Genomic DNA, 20,855 nt, shown 5'->3' on the forward strand with positions numbered 1-20,855 from the left:
TCCCGCCGCCTGCTTTAATTAGCCACACATACCTACCTCCGTCCCTCCATCCTTCTCCACTGTCTGGACTGAGAGAATATAGCGATCACGACCAGCGTGCCGATCACATACGTGACGCAAAGGGAGGGAAAAGGGAAGGCCCTGTCCAAGGGAGAGGGAAAGGTGGTGACCCCTGACTCACCTTGAGGATGGCACCTGACTGCCCTGACGTCCCTAGACGGGTTTCTCACCCGTACGCCGATCACGTGCCTAAAACCCTGGCTTTCCCTAAGATGAGCCCTAGATAGTGAACAGGGTGGTGGGAACACTAGTCCGCACCACTAACACTAAAGGAAAACACCAAGGAGAGGACAGACAATACAGACAAAACATTTAATCCCAGGTGGGCAAAAACAGCAAACAACAAAAGCCCAACAGGGATCCGGAGGGTAACACTCTGGAACAACAATCAGGAATCACAGCTCCAGTGGGTCAGTATAGAAGTCCAGGCAGGAAGCTCTATGTCTGGCAACCAGAGAAGTGGGAGAGGAGAATATAAGGAGGTTGGGAGTGCTGGACAGGGAACAGCTGAGGAGAAGAAGCTACGGATCCCTCAGTGAGACAAAAAGGATTGCAAGGCAAATACAGAAAGCTATCATTAAGAAGCAGCATGATCTTTAGACATAGAGCGTGCAGCCACCCGCTGCGACTTCCTGACCCCGGGTATAACGGAGTCAGACGTGGCTCTTAACACCCTCGTGACAATAGCGCGTGCCGAGCGCCATGTTCTCTCATAAGAGGAGATACTAGACTACGCAGTAGTGCAGCCTAGTATCGGAAAAATGAACATCCCGATACTGAATCGTTACTGGCATAAAAGTATTGATTGAGAATCGAATTTTCGATACTGGAAACCACCCTACTCAATACAATTGCGATTTGAAATATTGAGAGGATCTAATCTATAAATCACTACAACAAGGAGGAGCAGCGTTCAAAAATCAAGATCCCGCATGCGCCAAAGGTGATGCCGGTATGAGCGCGGACTGCAAATCTTTGCAGCCAACAATTAACAGTGAGGATCGCAACAAAGCCAAACCAGGTTCATATTAAGCGTCTACGCCAAACACGTTGAATATTGCCTGAGGCAGAACGGCGGAGCAGACAGACCTTGGTACTGGTAAGAAGCGCTACAGTGCGATTCACGAGACATATTTAAAGCAAATCCTTTCCTCTGCTGCAGTGAACAATTGCAACATATCCATCCTGCTACATTGATTATTCTTTACTGCTACAAAAAAGTGTTCTATACTAACTGTGCCATAGTGAAGTACGTGATATTATATGAACTAATACGGCCAGGAATAAATAATACATTACAGAGATCAAGTAAAGATTTACATTGAAGTAGAGACTATATACCGCACTGTGTGAATAGATTTTAGTCCTGTTTGCGTGAGCTCCGCAATCGGATGTTAAAAAGGACCGAGACTAACTATTTGGCATGATATGAATTTTGTGAATGGTGTAATAAATTGTATATTCATATCTTCTCCATCATATTCACAGTACTGATCCTAAACGCTATGGATTCCGCTTTACTTCAGAATATATTTATTTTTATAACTGTGGATGCTAATAGTTGTAGTTCCTGATTCATACTTACCAGGGGGTTTTGTGGGTTTTTTCGGTAGGCAGTGAAATGCTCTAGGACCTCGATGTGACTGTCATGTTTGACATTTGCTCCATTCACCTTGAGGATACATTGTGCAGGATGGAGACCTACGGCAGCAGCCTGCGACCCTGAAAACAAGTAGACATGGGACAAAATTATCACTAAACCGCATCTATATCTAGAGGCAGCTAAAGATCTCTCTTTCTGTATATACGGCCACACTCACACCCATCCTCTGCAGTATGATGGCACTGTATAGTTGAGGGGAAGGAATCATTCTACTGCTATATGGAGAATGTATATAGAATAATAATTCATAACATTATGCACTTGGACACCTATTCAGAAAAAAACTGTATAGGGGCAGTAACCTCCTTTGGCTGCCGAGACCCTGTAACCTGCAGACCACCTGCGGCTGGGACGTTATTAATGGGGATAATTTCTGAGCTCCAGATTCTCACACCATAGGACCCCCTTTTACACTGGCCGAGAATTAGGCAGACAATCGCTAACAAGGACACTTCTGAAAGGAGTATTTTTAGAATTGTTGGCTTTTTCATTTTGGCAGTACTATGAAATAGAAAAAGATATTATCCTTCTATTGCAGTCAGCACAAATGAGAAGATTTATAGATAGATAATCTAGCTGTTTACTACTGCTGTGAGGGGAAAATGTTACCTTGAAGGGCAGTCCTCATGAGAATAGTAGGTGTAGAATTGGGATAACAGTATGAAAGCTCTATTGTTCTCTTGATAGGCCTAGATCAAGTCGCACAAAGAAGAGCATTGCATTGATTAGTGTACTGCGGGATGCTCTAACTGAGTCACTGATCCCCCGTCCTACTCTGGTCACATTGATGGTCTGACTGAATAAGTTAAGCAAGAAAGTTTGCCGTGATAAAAAGCCAAACAATTAAGGAAGTTAAAGGGAACCTGTCATGCAGTACAATCTGTGGGCAGAATATTATAGAGCAGGAGGAGATGAGCAGATTGATATACATAAAAGATTCAGCAAGACTTTTAATCTATACCTTTAACCCCCTGCTCTTTCTGAACTTAACCTGACATTTTAACAGGGGTGTGTAGACTTTTTATATCCACTGTATATACATACATACTATAAGTACACGCACTTATATACAAATACACAACACACTCAGTAAACAGCACTCACATATACCATACAGTAAACAGATCCAGTGAGTACATACACATAGCATCCAGTTTGCACACAGTTCTGTTTCTATGTAATGACACATTTACACTTTGTGTAGTTTGTGTTGTCTCGCAATAATAAATCTACTGGGCTTTATGCATAACAGTGAAATAATACCGTGGAGGGCAATACACCAGCCTGATGTCTGTCGACCCTGCACACCAGATGTCAGAGCAGCCTGGGCGTTCTGCTCACATCTGTAGATGCTTAGGACACTGTGGATATTCTCTGCACATTAATCCCGAGTGCTCGTCGGCTATGACTGACATTACACAAGGCGTTTGAAGTGTTTACCAATTTTATTTGAAATGCCACTGGTGATTTGTATATGGGCCAACGTTTCGGTCCTCCCGGACCTTGTTCACGGCCTATTAATTATAATAATATCAAATCAATGTATGACAAACAATAAGTGCACAGAAAAAACAACCATATAAAGGCAAATCTATTGATATATACATATATACATAATATATTATACTTATTAGCGTCTGCAAGTATAGACCAATAATAAAGTATTTATATTTTTTATTGGGCATTTTATGGTTGTTTTTCTAGCAACACTTTTAGGTTTATATGATTGGTTCTCTGTTTGCCCTCATTTATGGTAATATAGTGAGGCCTCTTTTTCATTTTTTGGTTCTATATTCAAGGGGACTGTCCACACTGGATCTGTCTGTCTACCAAAGTTGTATATACACGGGGGCGTGGCCTAGCAGAGTATGTGAGCGGACGTGCGGCACAGAGCTCCTCCGCTACCTCGGCTTATTTATCCTGGCAGACTCCTGAATTTAAGCTGATCCTGACTATACCTTGTCGGTAGGACGTTGGAGAACTCCCCTGCACTGGTGGGGAGACTGCATCCGAGCATTATCACCCGTAGGAAGGAGCAGAGAGGGTTGGAGAAGGAGAGCCAAGATGGCGCTGGCGCCACTCCTGGACGCTCAGGCTGCGTCATAGAGCTTCAGAAAGAAGCGGCAGCTAAGCTGGAGAAATATGCCCGGCTATCATCTACAGCCCCTAGGAGAGGTACTCCAAGAAAGCCAGTGGCTAAGGGTGGCCTGTCTGATGGGGACTCTGACACTGAGGGGCCTGATCCGGATAGTATTACGGCGGCCCGGTCTAATCGATTTGGCGCTCTAGCTGATGTGAGCGATTGCCTACCCTCAGAAACGCCTGACTCTGATTCGGAGAAACCTACTTTGAAAGATGTCATGCAGGCTATAACTAGATGTGGCAAGTCGCTTAACACCCTAACCATGCAGGTGGGGGCCATTAAAGAGGATGTCTCCATAGTGCAGCATGATATGCGAAAATTGGCTGATCGCACGACTGCCTTGGAGGGTCGGATGGGTGAAATGGGGGACGCCATGACACCTCTGACTGCAAGTGTGAGGGACTATTCCATGAGATTGGACACTATTGCTGCAAAGCAGGATGATCTCGAAAACCGATCCCGACGGAATAATGTACGGGTGGTGGGGGCACCAGAGAAAGTGGAAGGAGGAAACCCGTCTGAATTCTTTGAATCCTGGCTAAGGGAGAACTTTGGCGCAGATGTTTTAACTCCTTTATTTGCTGTGGAAAGGGCCCACAGGGTCCCTACGTGTCCACTACCGCCAGGTGCCCCACCCAGAACAGTTCTGATCAAGATCCTGCACTTCAGAGACCGGGACATTATTTTACGGAAAGCGCGGGATAAACCTGACCTGCTGGTTGATGGTCATAAAGTAGCACTCTTCCCGGATTATTTACAAGAAGTCCAGAAGCGAAGGGCCAGATTTACAGATGTGAAGAGGCGTTTAAGGGCACAAGGAGTGTCTTATTCCATGATGTACCCGGCCAAGTTACGGGTAGCCGCACTGGGGACCACACATTTTTTTGAAGATCCTAAAGAGGCAGCAAGGTGGATGGATCGCCATGAGAGGCAACTAGCAGTGGAGCACGACTGATCCATGAGTGGAGGGGCGCCGTTATGTTTACTGACTCAGGTCGTACGATTCGGCTTGATATGGCCTGGTTGTGTTTGCTCAGGAATGCTGTTGTGTGTGATGAGGGTATGTGAATGGGAATCCTACTGCAATGTCATTGGAATGTAAAGTTTGACAGGTATAACCATTCCTTAACAGTTTTCACATGTAATTGTCCGAGGAGTAAGGAGAGGGGAGGTTTTGTGCACCCCTTTTTTGAGCTCACCACCTACTGGTTACGTACCCACGTTTGTTTTTGGGTATACTTTTCTCCTAGTGACAAGAGAGGAAAATTTAGGCACTCGACTTACTTTAATAGCGGGTAGTGTTTTTTTTTTCCCCACAGGCCTTATTTAGGTGTTATAGTGGGACCCGTTATTAAGGTGGCCGCTGTGTAGAGTAATAGCTTTATATGGTTGGATGGGGAATTTTCGGGGAGGGGGGTGGGGGGGCTGTTTTGTTTAACCTAAATGCACGCACTGTATATGAAAATGCAGGTATTGGTCTACTGTCTGAGTATAATATGATCTGCTGCTGTATTTGCTCTCCTGATGCTAGTAATCTGGGAACTAGATTTGCACATTTCTGGATATTTGAGTATGGCAGGGAGGGTTATTGTTCTTAGCTGGAATGTACGGGGGATTAAGGATGTCATTTTTTTTATTTTTTTATTTATTTATCATTTACTTCATACATCTCTTTAAAACAGAAAGACAAGAAAATCCCGAAAACACAGGGGATATACATTGCAGATATAAAAATATACATCATCATGTATTACATAATTGCTAAATACACTACTTTCTCCCCCCCCCCCCCTTATCTAACTTAATTTTGCTTCACAGAAAAAATACAGAAGAAAGGAAACCGTGACCCCCCCACCCTGTCCCTCCCACCCCTCCACCTTCTTGGTTGTCCTGGGACCCTCCGCAAGGTGATTTATTTCCATGATCCCTTTTCAGGCACCTGTATCATCCCGATATCCCTCCTACTTATTTTTGTTTATTTTTTTCATTCCTTGTTACCGCCCTTTTCACCTGACTAACATACTCGTATCTCTGCACCCTCTCACATAAGTTTTTCCACTCTGCCACACTTGGCGGTCTGACCGCACCCCACCCTCTAGCCAGCACCACCCGTGCAAGCATTAGACCTTTTTCCCATTTCCTTTCACTTTCATTGTCCACCCCAATTCTTCTAGTATCTCCCAACACTGCTATACTAATCTCCAATGGGGCATGATACCCCGTTGCTCTACTAAGGTCCTGGAATACTTGGGTCCAGTAGCCCTGCACGATGGGGCAATACCAAATCAGATGAACAAAATCGGCCCCCTCCTTACTATACTTCCAACATTTCACCTCCCCTGTTTTATACATCTTACTCAGTGCCCAGGGAGTAATATAGGTCCGGTGGAGGATAAAAAACTGCGTCAGTCGGAAATTGCTGGAAATGGTGCTCCTTTTTATATTTTTATAAATACTTCTCCAGTCCAAAATAGACGGTGCCACCTCTTGTGCCTATTTATTTTCACTATTAAATCTAATCACCCCTCCTAGCCCCTTCTTTATTTTTTTGTAAATCTGTGCTATTGATACTTTACTCCCCATTTCCTGGTAACAAAATTCAGCAAATTCAGAGTGTTTCGTAATAAAATATTCTCTATTCTCCGTTGAATCAAAGGCGTGTTTTAATCTAACATATCTGAACCATGTGAGGCCATCTGTATCTATATTTAACCCCATTTCCTCTAGAGTCTTCACCTGTCCTTCCGCCACCATCTGAGCCACAAACCTAATACCCTTTCTATCCCAAAATACATAATCTTCAAGCTTCCAAAACTCTCTTAAATTAAGATTTCCCCAGATAGGAGTGAACCTTAGTGAATAATTTATACCCAATAATTTTTTAACCTTAACCCAGACTAAATGTATCATATTACTAATTGGGCACTGCCTGCCCTTTATTTTTTTAGGCTCCAGTTTCTAAAAGGCTGATAATATTATATTGGAGACCTCCAGCTTCCCCTTCCAAAAAACAACGCAGTCCATCATCCTCCATCATTAACCACTGAAGCTGGGATGCGTAGTAATAACCCCGAAAGCATGGAACGGACAGGCCACCATCTTCCTCGTCTAACCATAAGTATTTTTGTTTCAACCTGACCCTCTTTCTCCCCCAGATAAGATTGTTTATCACTCCTTCTAGTGCATTAAAAAAATGATCCCCTATCCATACAGGGCAGGAGGAGATAACATACAAAATCTGCGGCAACAGGACCATCTTTATTATCGCAATTCGATCCGCCTGTCGAATTAACAATTTTTGCCAGGTACTTGTTTTTTCTTTAACCCTTTTTAAAAGAGGATCAATATTGAGTTCTAGATACTCCTGTATCCTCAAACTAACCTTGATACCCAAATATTCAAACGACTCCGTGGGTTTCAAGATTTTGACGTTAATCTCCTCCTGCCCTATTTCATGACCAATTGGGAGCAATACCGATTTTGTCCAGTTCACCCTAAAACCTGAGATTAAACCAAACTGGTTTACTATTCCTATCAGGTATGATACCATTGGTATTCCCCCCTCCAAAAAAAAAACAAGATATCGTCAGCGTAAAGGCCAACCTTATCCAATACACCTCTTCGCCCAAACCCCCTAATTTTGTCATCTGCTCGGACCTTGCAGGCCAGCGGCTCAACAAATATGGCAAACAATAATGGGGAGAGTGGGCACCCCTGGCGGGTTCCCCTCTGCAAGGATATGGACTCTGATATTACTCCATTTATTTTTACCCTAGCTTTCGAATTGTTGTATAGCAACTGCACCCATCTAATTAATTTTTCACCCAAATTAAACTCATTAAGGATGTCATTAAAAGGCGAGTGGTTATGGACTGCTTGAATCAGCATCAGCCGTTGATTTGTTGCGTACAGGAGACTCTCCTTACCTCGGACCAGACTCAATTGCTTACTCCTAAGTGGGCAGGCCACTGCTACCATTCTACTTTCTCGTCATATGCAAGGGTGGTGAGTCTCCTGATACACAGATCAATTGCGTTTACTTGCATTACTAAAAAGGTGGACAAAGAGGGGAGATAACGAGATTTTTGTATAACTTACCAGTAAAATCTCTTTCTCGCTCTTTCCTTGGGGGACACAGAAGACCTTTGGTATAGCTCATCTCCATAGGAGGCGTGACACTAAGTGAAAACTGTTAAGCCCCTCCTCCACAGCTATACCCTCAGCCTGGAGAGAGAGACTGCCAGTTGCGTGTCCAAGCAGTGAGAAAAGGCAAAGTCCAACAAGGAACCAACAAGCCAACTACCCAACGGGTAACAAAAACTTGGAAAACGTACAGAAAAAAAACAATGAATGGGTGGGTGCTGTGTCCCCCAAGGAAAGAGCGAGAAAGAGATTTTACTGGTAAGTTATACAAAAATCTCGTTTTCTCGCCCAGTTTCCTTGGGGGACACAGAAGACCTTGGGACGTTCAAAAGCAGTCCAAAAGGGGGAGGGACCACAGCACCAAGGTGAAGCACCCGAAAGGCATCAATGAACCGCCGCCTGTAAACCCAGGCGGGGTAAGGCAGCATCTGCCAAAGTCAGAGTATGCACCCTGTAGAACTCAGTAAGGCGTGCAAGGCAGACCTGTGGCCGCCGTGCCCAAATGCACGGCCGAAGCCCAATGCCTCCGGCCCAGGAGGCACCGACCGCTCTGGTGAAAGGAACGGTGACACCAAAGACAGAATCCTGCCCTTGGTGCGGTAACCTCAGCAATAGCCAATCTGATCAAGCGGAGGAAAACCACCCTGGAGTCTGTCAACCCTATGCACAGCCCTCCTGGAAACCCAAGAGGCCGAACGACTGCAAGAGTCGGAGATCTCCAAGTAAAAACGGCAAGGCCCAAACAACGTCCAAATAGGTGAGGTGTTGAAGCGAAAGGCAAACACCACCTTCAGAAGGAAGGAAGGAAGGAAGAAACGGGATGCAGAACAGCCCTGTCCTGGAAAAGACAAAGCTCGTAACAAAAAAAGGGGCCATTCCGGCACCCGTCAGAGACACGACTGATACGGAACACAACCGTACAGGACAGAAGGGGTAGAGAGAACTCCTGTAACGGCTCCAAGGACAAGATTGGAGCGCCGAGAGTACAGTACAGAGGAACCAAAGAGCCACTCCGAGGAAGAAGGTCTGGACATGCCCCGAGGGCCGGGGAACGCTGGAAGAGGAAGGACAGCGCCGACACTTGACACTTCAAGCAAAGGAGTCCCAGTCCCAGGTCCAGGCCGGACTGGAGAAAGACAGAACCATGGGGGGGAGAAGGGCAGAGTGGGGAATGCCCAGCTACCCACCGACACCCAGACAAAAAACCCTAAGTCCAACGACAGATCCTGGACGAAACACAGCCAGGAGCGAACAGTAGCGAGCCCGCTGGAGTCACCTGGGCAAGCGGATAAAAACCCAATGTGACCAGGCGCAGACCAGTAACACGGGCAGAAGGGTCGGCAAAAACTGGTCCCGTCGGCCTCCGAGCAACGTTGTCCCGTATCCACCCGGAGTGGGGGAGCAGAAGGACAGACGGAAGGGAACCGAAGGGTCCGCCCAGCATCCGCCAGATGCCAGGACAAGACAGGACAATCTGGACCGAAGGGCAGTCCCCCCAAGTTACCAAGAAGGTAAGTCTACAGCAGGACCATAGCCTAGAATGGAAAACGCAATCTGCACCCAGCGGGAGGACAGAACGCGGTAGACCCAGCAAGAGGCACACAGCAAATACAGCCAGTGTGAACAAGGGAGACAGTACGAGACCAAAGGAACACCGGAACCATCCACATGAACAACCATGCTCCCCCCAGAGGGGAGGACAGTGAAGGAACAGCCTCTGAAGCCTGGCCGGGCAGAAGCCACATCGGCGTGATCTGTACCGAACGGGGAGCCAAACAGAGCCGGCGAGACAAGGTAGTCGAGACAGAGGCCGGCATCACACCCCCCAACCGAAAGGAGGAGTGGGCAGCAGGGAAGTCATAGGACAGCCCAAAAGCAGAACCCTGCTACACTGTGAGACGCCAGGTTCACCGCCTCGCAGAAGGCAAATACCCTGAAGAACCCAAGGTGGAAGTCCTCCGGACCTGGGTAATAGAGCATCCAAGAGAAGTTGGGTGATCTACCCGAGAAGAGTGGCCCGAACCTGGTAGCAGATCAGACCGAAGCGTAGAGGGCGCCAAGAGGAAGGACTCATACCACACTGCATCCGAAGAGGAGGAAATGGTAATAGGCGAAGGAACCATAGTCCCGCCAGAGCCAACGAAGAATCCGAGGGGCGCTGCAGACAACAGCACGCATCTAGGAACCACGAACACTTCCCGGGAGGAAGGGCCAACGAAATGAATGAGTACCACCCAGCTCGGTGCAGTAGAGAGCACAGAGCCCTCCGGGTCAGGTGGACAGAACGATCTCTGTAGAGACGAGTGCAAGGCTTGCGGCAAGTAACCCAAGAGAACAAAGGGATGTCGCAGGAAGGAGGGGAAGCATACGTACGAGCAGCCCCGTAAGCAGTGAGAAGGCCAACCCACCTACGGGAGGAGAAGGCAGAAACGGCCCAAACAACGCACAAGAACGGCCGCTCCCTGCAAAAAAGACACTCAGAGAAGAGGGCCAGCCACAGAGTGCCCCAGCATCTATGGAAGTGCAAAGTGCAACCTGAAAGGGAGTTATGCATAAGCCTAGCATGGCACGCGATGGAACGTAAGCAGTCCGCCCCGAAAGAGGGGAAATGTACCTGGCAAACTGCAGTCGGCAAGAGTGCAAAGGCCCACCCCAAAAGGGGGTGACGCCTAAGGCCGTACCTACTCCAGAGACATAGGACATACCATACAATCCTGCAGGAGCGCAGGAGGTCCACCTAGTGAAAGGGGGACATGCACAGGGTTATCCTAGCATTAAGAGAGCGTGCAATAATTCCCCCAACACCGAACTTTGTGAGAGTGCAACCACTCCGCCAATGAAGGGGACATGTACAAGTCCAGCACAGCACGTACAAGGACAGCCGTGAATCTCATGAGCGTGCAAAGGTCCGCCCATGGAATGAGGGGTGGTCACACACAAGGCCAGCACCGAATCCAATGGGAGTGCAAGCGTTCCACCCATGTACGGCGCTGGTGCGATGTGTAAACATGACGCCCGCTTGCACGTGCAGCGGGCGTCATGCACATGGCCAGCATCTCATCCAGGGAGAGTGAGAGCACCCTGCCATGTACGGGAGTCATGCACATAACCAGCAACGTACTGGCGAGAGACAAACACAGTCAGTGAGAATGTGTGTATGTCGCCTGAGGAAGGGAGGCATGCCCATGGCCGGCAGCGAATGCGAATCCAGTGAGAGTGCGTACACCGCCCACGGAAGAGGGGCCATGCACATGGCTGACAGCGGATCCAGCGAGAGTGCAAGCACCCCGCCATGGAAGGGGTTCATGCACATGGCCAGCAACGCACCGGCGAGAGAACAACCACAGACAGAGGGAGTGTATGCATGCCGCCTGAGGGAAGGAGGCGTGCCCAAGGCCGGCAGCGAATCCAATGAGAGTGCAGCATACCACCTATGGAAGGGGGTCATGCCTATGGCCAGCCGCAAATCCAGTGAAAGTGCAGCGTTCCGCCTATGGAAGCGTGTCGTGCACCTGGCCAGTACCGCATCCGGTGAGAGTGCAGATTTCCGCCTAATAAAAGGGGGACATGCACATGATCGGCAACAAATCCAGTGAGAGTATAGCGTTCCGCCAATGGAAGGGGGTCACGCACATGGTCGACCGCGAATCCAGCGAGAGTGCTGCGTTCCGCCAATGGAAGGGGGACGTGCACATGGCCAGTACCGTATCCGGTGAGGGTGCAGTATTCCGCCTATGGAAGTTGGTCACGCACACGGCCGGCAGCGAATCCAGTGAGAGTGCTGCGTTCCGCCTATGGAAGGGGGACGTGCACATGGCCAGCACCGTATCCGGTGAGAGTGCAGTATTCCGCCTATGGAAGGGGGTCACGCACACGGCTGGCAGCGAATCCAGTGAGAGTGCAGCGTTCCGCCTATGGAAGGGGGACGTGCACATGGCCAGCACCGTATCCGGTGAGAGTGCAGTATTCCGCCTATGGAAGGGGGTCACGCACACGGCTGGCAGCGAATCCAGTGAGAGTGCAGCGTTCCGCCTATGGAAGGGGGTCGTGCACATGGCCAGCACCGCGCCTAAGAAGGTCATACACAGGGCCAGCCCGCAGCCAGGGAGAGTGCAGTATCCCGCCTGGGAGGGGGGGGGTCATGCCCATGGCAGGCACCATACCTGGAGAGGGTGACGAATGCTGCCTACAGAACTGACCGCATGCACTTGGCCCGCGCTGCATCCCGGGAGAGGGCAAGAAACCGCCTAAAAGGGGAAATGCACCTGGCAGCGACGCAGGCTGGGAGCGCGAAACCATGCTGCCTATGGAAGGGGGGCATGCAGACAGGCAGCACTACTGCGATGAGGCTGCAGCGTCCTGCGCAGCCCACAAGAATCTGTTAGACATCTGTTTATTCATTATTATTTCATATTTTTTTTTTTTTTTTTTTTTTTTATTTAAAACAGCCTCTCTGAGGCTAAAGGGGAACCACCATATAGGGCACAGATTCTCTTGATGCAAGAGAAAAAAGGGGTGGCCAACCATACAGGCCCATTGGGAGCCGGCCTGCACCCAAAGGGTTAACAGGGAGCCGGCCTGGGGGCCGGCGCTGCGATCCACTGGGGGCGGAGGAAGCCCCAGGCGGGAAGAATTCGCGCCTGGAGAAGTACCCGCCCCCTCCAACAAAGGCCAGACTTTCGCGGCCTAGTAGGCCGTAAAGCCGGGGCCTAAATTTGTGCGGCGCCCGGCCGACCGGGGCCGCATAGTATTATATACCGCCGGGACTGAGGCGGAGCGGCGCATTAAACCGGCCGCGGGAGCCCACCCCGCAGGCCGGAAGAGTCGGGCCCAAATGGAGTGCCGGAATTGCGGCCCCGCAGGCCCGATGGCGGCCCAGCAGGTCATTGCGGCGCCCGGCCGCACCGGAATGTCCATGCCGGCCGGAGGCGAGGTCTGTCAGGAGCGGGCCCCAGGCCCTGAGCAACGCTCCGGTAAGGAGATGGGGGGACCCCGAGATCGGGTGCCCGCGTAGTATCATATACCGGCGGGACATCAAAAGATAAAGGGGGACAGCCGCTGCATGTCCTATGGGGCCAGGCGGGGGAGGGGGGGAGCAGGGAGCAGATTGCCGCCCTGCGGCACCCCAGGGGCCAGCCTAGATCCAGCAGTGGAAGGGTTAAGGTTTGTCCAGGGATTCGAACTCATGACCTCTGCCATCAGAGGCAAGGCATTCACCATCACAGCTATGAAAGCTGTTCAGAGAGGCACAGTATGGGCCATGGGGGGGGGGGGGGGTTAGGCCCGCAGGAGACCGGGTGGTGGTGGTGGTGGAAAGGGGGGGGTCGTAGGGCTGGAGAAGCCAATCTCTCACCATAGCCGTCTTCACCCTCGGTCCATTCCAGCAGGGTCGCCCCTTCAGCTACTGGCACCGTAGTGGCAGGACGCTGGAAGAGGGGCTTGGCGTGCGGGCGACCCTTGCGCTGGCGGGATACAGGGGAGCTGGGCTGCCCTGGTCCACCTTGCCTTCTGTGGGGGAGGCAGCAGTGCGGATGACCGGCACTGGCGCAGCTCGACCCCGGGAGAAACAGAGAGGTCTAGTGCGACTCTGTTGTCCCTGATGATCTGGAACAAAAAGAAAAGAAAAAAGTAAAAATCAAAATTTAAACAAGGAGAATCAGCCCTGCAGTAGCAGGGAGTGTCTTGCCTCCTTGGACACTAAGCAAAAACTGGCAGTCTCTCTCTCCAGGCTGAGGGTATAGCTGTGGAGGAGGGGCTTAACAGTTTTCACTTAGTGTCACGCCTCCTATGGAGATGAGCTATACCAAAGGTCTTCTGTGTCCCCCAAGGAAACTGGGCGAGAAATATATGTTTACACTGTATGATATATGCAACTACATGTGTCCTGGTGGGTGTATACATCCCACCACCTTATTCACCGGTGGTACTTAAAAATATTCTACAATTTATAGCGGATGTGCAAGATGTCCCGGTTTTATTAATGGGGGACTTCAATAAGGTCTTTGATTATAATTTGGATACAATGGGGGCGGGTCAGACTCCTCAAACGAATGGAATGACATCTTTTGGGATTCTGATGCAAGAAGCTATGATGTTGGATTTTTGGAGGTTGAAAAACCCGTCAGTGAAGCGGTTTTCTTGCTGCTCTAGCACATATAATTCTTTATCTAGAATTGACCTCATTATTGGGAATGCTCTTATGGGTCAGCACGTAGGGGACATACAGTATTTGCCACGCAGAGTTTCGGATCACTCACCGGTGATTGCAGTGCTTGACTTCCGTGCAACGCGTAGTCATAGTGGTGGGGGTTGGAAGTTTAATCCTTATTGGCTGCCTCTCCTACCTGATGCTGGCGGAATTGGTTAAAAACATAAGGAATTCTTTCAGATTAATTTACCATCCGCATCTAAGTCAGTAGTGTGGGAGACTATGAAGGTGTTCTTGAGGGGTCTGCTTATAGCGGAAGTCAATAGGAAAAAGAGTGAGTCTAGGGCACACACAAGGAAGTTAATTTTGGAAGTGGAAGAGGCAGAGGCGGATTATATTTTGCGACCACATGATGATACTAGAGAACTGGAAGGAATCCCAACAGAAATTGAATGACAGGTTATTAGTGCAGGCAAAAAACAAACGATTTTTTCAGAAACAAGCCTTCTATGAGGAAGGGGAGAGAGCGGGTTGACTTTTGGCATTGGTATCTAAAGCTCAGTTACAGTCTACGTACATTGCGGCCTTGAGGGATTCGCATGGTGTTATCCAAAAGGAACCACCCCATTTGCTCCAGGTCATGTATTCCTTTTATTCCACACTATATAAATCTAGACTGCAAGTTATGGATGCGGAAATTGATACGTTTTTGCAACCTCTAAAGTTAGGTACTCTATCAAGTGAGCATAAGGCGCTGTTAGATGGCCCGATTACCGTTCAGGAGCTTGAGGTAGCATTAGGCACAATGTCCAATAATAAGGTCCCGGGCAGGGATGGCTTGCCGGCTGAGGTATACAAACGATATTCTGACATTCTCCTCCCTCAATTACTTGAGGTCTGTAATGATGCTAAGCAGCGGGGACGGCTCCCTGACTCCATGAATGAAGGGGTCATTGCACTCCTGCCTAAACCAGGTAAAGATGTACTTGAAGCTGAATCCTATAGGCCCATTTCTTTACTCCCAGTTGATATTAAGCTCTTAGCAAAGGTATTAGCGAACCGTATGAACTCAGTGATAACTACCATAATATGTCAGGATCAAGCAGGCTTTATGCCCAATATGTCGATGGCGGTTAATATCAGGCGTCTGTTTCTAAACATTCAAGCAACTCATGTCCACACCTCGACCGCGGCGGTCGCATCTCTTGATGCGGCCAAGGCGTTTGATAGTGTGGAATGGCGTTATTTATGGTTGGTGCTCAAGAAAATGGGTTTTGGAGTCAAGGTTATTTCATGGGTTCAACTACTGTATGCATGCGCCACAGCGGCAGTGTGGGTTAATGGTGAGTTATCTGACCCATTTATGCTCTTTCAAGGTACGAGACAGGGGTGTCCACTGTCACCGCTACTTTTCACGTTGGCGGTGGAGCCCTTGGCGGAAGCTCTGAGAATGGCCGCTGCGGTCAAGGGTCTTCAATATGGGCCTAGAACAGAAAAAGTGGCTCTGTACACCGATGATTTGCTTTTACTCTTGGATGATTGGGAACGGTCCCTTCCTGCTGCAATGGCAATCATTAATCAATTTGGGACTATGTCTGGGTTAGTCATTAATTGGTCCAAATCCGCCTTATTACCCTTAGGTAGTAGTAATGTTAGGTCTCCGCCAGATACAGGAGGGCTGCAAGTGGTGTCATCCTTAAAGTATTTGGGAGTGTGGGTAACTACAAATTTAGGTGACTATGAACGTTTGAATTTAGTGCCCATGCTAGGTGAGTTTCGAAAGAAAATACAGGCCTGGAGCAAATTGCCTTTGTCGGTTATTGGTCGGGTCAATCTCTTGAAAATGATACTAATGCCGAAACTTCTATACCTCCTCCATAATGCACCGGTTTGGATCCCGCTTAGGTTCTTTAACACTGTTAATGCAGTATTCAGAGATTTACTATGGAGGGGAGGTGTGCCTAGGATTAAACTTTCAACCCTTCAGAGACTTAAAACACAAGGTTTGGCGGTGCCGGACCCCTGGTCTTATTATATTGCAGCCCAGCTACAGCATCTGAGAGGATGGAGGGATGAGTCTCAATTGAACAATTCGGGTCGTATTATTCAACATTTGATACACCGCACTTGCTTATTGTCGGCTTTGGAGGATGGATCATTTCACTCTCATGGTGCTCAATATCCGTTGCTATCCATGATTCATAAAATTTGGTGGAAAACTAAGGAAAGGTTGAGTATTATGGGGTATACTGCTCATACACCTATATGGCCTAATTACATGTACCCTGAGCTAAATAAGGTTAGTGGAGTGCAGCAATGGGAACAATATGAACTGGGTAGGATGGCTCAATTGTTCTCGGGCGAGTCATTGAAGGGTTTTGAGGTGTTGAGACAGGAATTTAATATCTCTCATAGACATTTTTATGTATATTTACAGCTGAGGCATGCTGTTCAGACTCGGGAGAAAAAGGGGAAGATCCAGCAGGCATCCAGATGTTCTATCATTGATTATACTGTAAGGGCAGGGACCACTAGTGGGGTGATATCCCTTTATTACAACACACTCAGGGCAGAAGTTGATAAGTCCAATCCACTGAAGTTGTATGAAAAATGGAAGGTGGATATTGAGGATCTGACTGAGGAGAAATGGGAAAAGATTCTCACTGATTTACCAATGTTGTCACTAAGCGAGTCTTATAGGATCTCTCAATTGTATCTCTTACATAGGGTTTATAGAACACCTGCATTGCTATTGAAAATGGGCTATAGGGGGGATGATGTATGTCCACGTTGCAATGCCTCGAGTGCGAGGTGGGGTGGGGGGGTTGTTACTGTACTTGTATAACAAATTTACTTGAAAAACAATAATAAAAATTATCTGATCAAAAAAGTTGTATATACACCGCACCATCCGCACATACATTCAACACCAACATCATCCAATCACCTGTAAAATTATTTTTAAAAAACTCCAGGGGTGTGGAGTTATATGTAGTCGTACAGAGCTGCTACAAGAACAAGTGTCATGTATTATCCATGGATTATTTCATGCAATGAAGGGAACAGAAAAAAAAACATCCCACCAGTAGGTCTTACCTCTCCCTACCGCGTGAACGTAAGGCGGAGCTGAACCCCTAATCTGGAAACACAGCGACTGCGGACAATCTGGGATCTTCAAAATCCTATAGCACAAGTAAAAAGACGATTATGCATGTACAGAGAGGCTAGCGTCAGAGTCACTGGTCATACCTCTACCCAATCACAATCAATTCGCACACAACACTACCAACCTCTCGTACACCGCAGCATCCAGTGTAGATATCACATAATGTAATATTCTGACCCTCGCAGCAAGAGACAGACCCTGACGTGAAGAATACATGATATGTGACTGGATGCTGCTGTATGATTGGTTGTATGGAGACCAGACAATTCTCAACAGATCTCATCTGCTACAGCTCCTAGGTATTAAAAAGATTCTTACTCTTTGGATTTGATTGCCACAAGGATGCGGATTGGCCTGCGAGCACAGAATGACTGGTTCAGAAGGATCTCCACCTCAGAGAAGGGTCTGAGAAAGACCAGGTCCTCATTAATAGTGTAGATCTTCCGTCCAACCTGCAATCCAGCCATCTACAGGGAGATCAAGGGGAGAAGTTCTCCAGGTTACCACACTGCACCGAGTAGAATGCCACAATAACTAAGAAAATCGAACAAACCCGGTGGAAGCACAATGGGAAGGAACAGGAATTACTTCAGTTACATTGTGGCTCCACTGGTGCCAAAAAATAGATGGATCAAATATCACAATGACCAATAAACTTTTCACTAATCTACAGACACAATGCTGATCATCAATGACTGAAAATGCAATGGCCCCCAATTAGTGTCAGTTTAAACAGCTGTCTGCAGATGAGGTGCTGGCTTATTTAATAGCCAAGTCGTGTCTGAAGGCTTATTTTAAGAGCTGAATATTGACTTATAGGATAGCTGCCTTACATCTGGTGGCATTAGAGGCAAAGCTTGTTAGGAGCTCATTTGCATTTCTTCCCTCCCAGAATTCCAGAGGAGCATGTATGGCCTATAAGTCTCCTCACACTGATTAAGGTGCTCTCTCCCTAAGGAGAGTTAGTTTCCCCCCTTGCTCGGACACAGGCCTCCTATCCAGTTAAGTCAGTACTCTCTGCTCTGCACTGATGAGGGGCAATTGCCCCGGAAACAGCTGTCTGCAGAAGGGGTGCTGGCTTTTTAATATCCAAGTCATGGCTCAAGGCTTATTTTAAGAGCTGAATATGGACTTATAGGATAGCTGCCTTACATCTGGTGGCATTAGAGGCAGAGCTTGTTAAGAGCTCATTTGCATTACTTCCCTCCCAGAATTCCAGAGGAGCATGTATGGCCTATAAGTTTCCTCACACTTATTAAGGTGCTCTCTCCCTAAGGAGAGTTAGTTCCCCCCTTGCATGGGCCACTATGAGATGCAAGGACTATGAATAACCTGGCACCATACTTTGGAACTGCAGACACTGCAAGGAATGATAGGAAAGTTCATCTGAACTTGCTATTAGGTCTTTGAATGAGGTCGCCATGGATTTTCCACTTTGATCGTTAACTGCTACAATGACAGAACATCAGTCAGGCATAAATATAATTGTTATCTTACATGCATCTCAAAGGAGACTTCACAAGATTGACTTTTTCTGACGTTTCCCTGCCCAACCTCTGACACTCCAGCAATCCTGAACCCAAGAGCACAGTCTCTACAATGCAGTCACTGAGAAATACAGAAAGGTCTATTGTGGGAAACCCTCTTTAATGCAGTGTTCTAGCTCTGCTGTTGGGCTCATTCATGCTGTGCAGTGGGGTATTGTGGGTGGTTATACGCCACTACCATCTACCAATCCACGTGATCCTGGTCTTATTTCTGCCTGATGCTTCTCACCTCAGCATGTGACCCCTTCCGGACAGACTTCACCACAATTGCTTTATTCTTCTCTTCCAGGTCAAAGCCGTAATCTTCTTCCTGAGGTAGGATCTATGGGAGGACAGGACAGCAGACTGTTTATTACTCCTCACTGGATGGTGACAGAACATATCCATATGAATGGACAACGGGCCGATCTCAGCCATGTCCGCCCAACATAAGGGACAACTAAGGAGGGACTCTTCAAACACAGGCCCACAAAGGCTCCACTTGTACAAAACTACAAATCCCAGCAATTAACCAGTCTAACAACTCTCATACTGTGCCAAGCACCAGCACCTTACAGGCATTATACATTTTTTCCAAAAAGTGGAAACATTTAAAAGTGTCCATTTCTTACAGAGTATCACTGTGTCATAACCCCAAACTCAAGGAGTAAACAATCTAATTTCCCTATGTTGTCCAATATATCACTCCCATATCACTGCCCCCAGGAGCTCAGAATAAAATTTTGCTGTTTGACATACAACCTATTACTCCTATCATTTTTGTCCAGGAGAGCTGTAATCTCCCTGGTTGACCTCTCGTATCACCCGGAAGTTTGTGATCGCCGTTATCATCCCTGGGATAGGGGGATGGGTGTTTCTATTCCTGTGCTGGTGGTCGGTGCTGTGTGGAATGTGTGAGTGCAGCAGATGTATTTATGTCCACATAAGAGTCTTTGACATTCCTGAGGTGTAGAACATGTGGAGGACTTGCGGCTGGAGACCTATGTACAGCAAACACACTTATCATATCCTACAGCCAAAACAGACCCTTCCTCCAGTGCACCATCAAAAGGCAATGCACTGCATAGCACATGTGGCCAAGGTCACACACAGCCAAAGCTGGATACACACGGCTGAGGTTGTACAAGCGACACTTGAAGCCGAGGTTGTACACACATGGCAAAGAACACAAATCATTCACTGCCGAGATTGAACACGTGTCAAACATATTCAGAAGGCTTTTTTTCCCCCTTTCATTTAGTGTTTGCGCATGTTTTTTCTGCTTGATATAATTTTCATTAAAGGGCTATTCCCATCAATGACTTTTATGGCACATCCACAGGATAAAAAGTCAGATAAACATAGGTCCCACCACACGCATCTGCAGCTATCTCCATTCACATTTATAGGAATTTCTGAGAACAGTTGCATGTGTAGCCACCTCCATACACCACAGCCAGCAAATGGGGCCCCAAATGAGGTGGAAACTGCATCTATTCAACTTTTATGGCATATTCTGAGGATATGCCATAAAAGTCTGAGATGGAAATACCCCTTTAACTTTAGGGGGGGGGGGGGGACCGGGATTGCGGTGTGGTTTTCTCATAATTCTCATAAAGGTAGAGCTAGAATGTAAAAAAAAAAAAAAAACACAAATGGCATAAGACTGTATATGTATTAGCATATTGCAATACTCTCCTGCGCTATAGATATGTACATTCACATACACTACACACAGAAAGTTAGGGATATTTGGCTTGTGGGTGAAATTTCAGAATGAACCTAAAATGCACTCTAACCTTGACAGGTGACCTTAATGTGACCTTCTCTAAACTTTTGAATGCACATGTCCAATTGTTCAATGTTTCAGTACTTTTTGCACAACTTGCTGTTCTCTAACAAGGAGCTTAACGGCAAAATTCCCAACAGATGTTTGATCCATGAATCACCCAATACATTTCCTGGTTCAATTAGAACTGGATTTAAACAGTCCTCCTCATCATGCT

The 20,855-nt window shown here is 47.6% G+C and overlaps 1 protein-coding gene across 2 annotated transcripts in view; it reads right to left on the reverse strand.

Annotated features, from left to right (window-relative positions):
• The window catches only part of PREX1 (phosphatidylinositol-3,4,5-trisphosphate dependent Rac exchange factor 1), a 149,501-nt gene that overhangs the window by 30,387 nt on the left and 98,259 nt on the right, over window positions 1-20,855 (reverse strand). For both annotated transcript variants that reach the window (XM_044295907.1, XM_044295906.1), the window contains exons 17-20: window positions 19,100-19,192; window positions 17,642-17,790; window positions 17,254-17,339; window positions 1,646-1,782 (exon numbers count right to left, since the gene is read on the reverse strand). In XM_044295907.1, the coding sequence (XP_044151842.1) occupies window positions 1,646-1,782; window positions 17,254-17,339; window positions 17,642-17,790; window positions 19,100-19,192 (465 nt within the window). The remainder of the gene's footprint in view (window positions 1-1,645; window positions 1,783-17,253; window positions 17,340-17,641; window positions 17,791-19,099; window positions 19,193-20,855) is intronic.

The sequence above is a fragment of the Bufo gargarizans genome, chromosome 6 (genome assembly GCF_014858855.1).
Source record: "Bufo gargarizans isolate SCDJY-AF-19 chromosome 6, ASM1485885v1, whole genome shotgun sequence".
Lineage (NCBI taxonomy): Eukaryota > Metazoa > Chordata > Amphibia > Anura > Bufonidae > Bufo > Bufo gargarizans.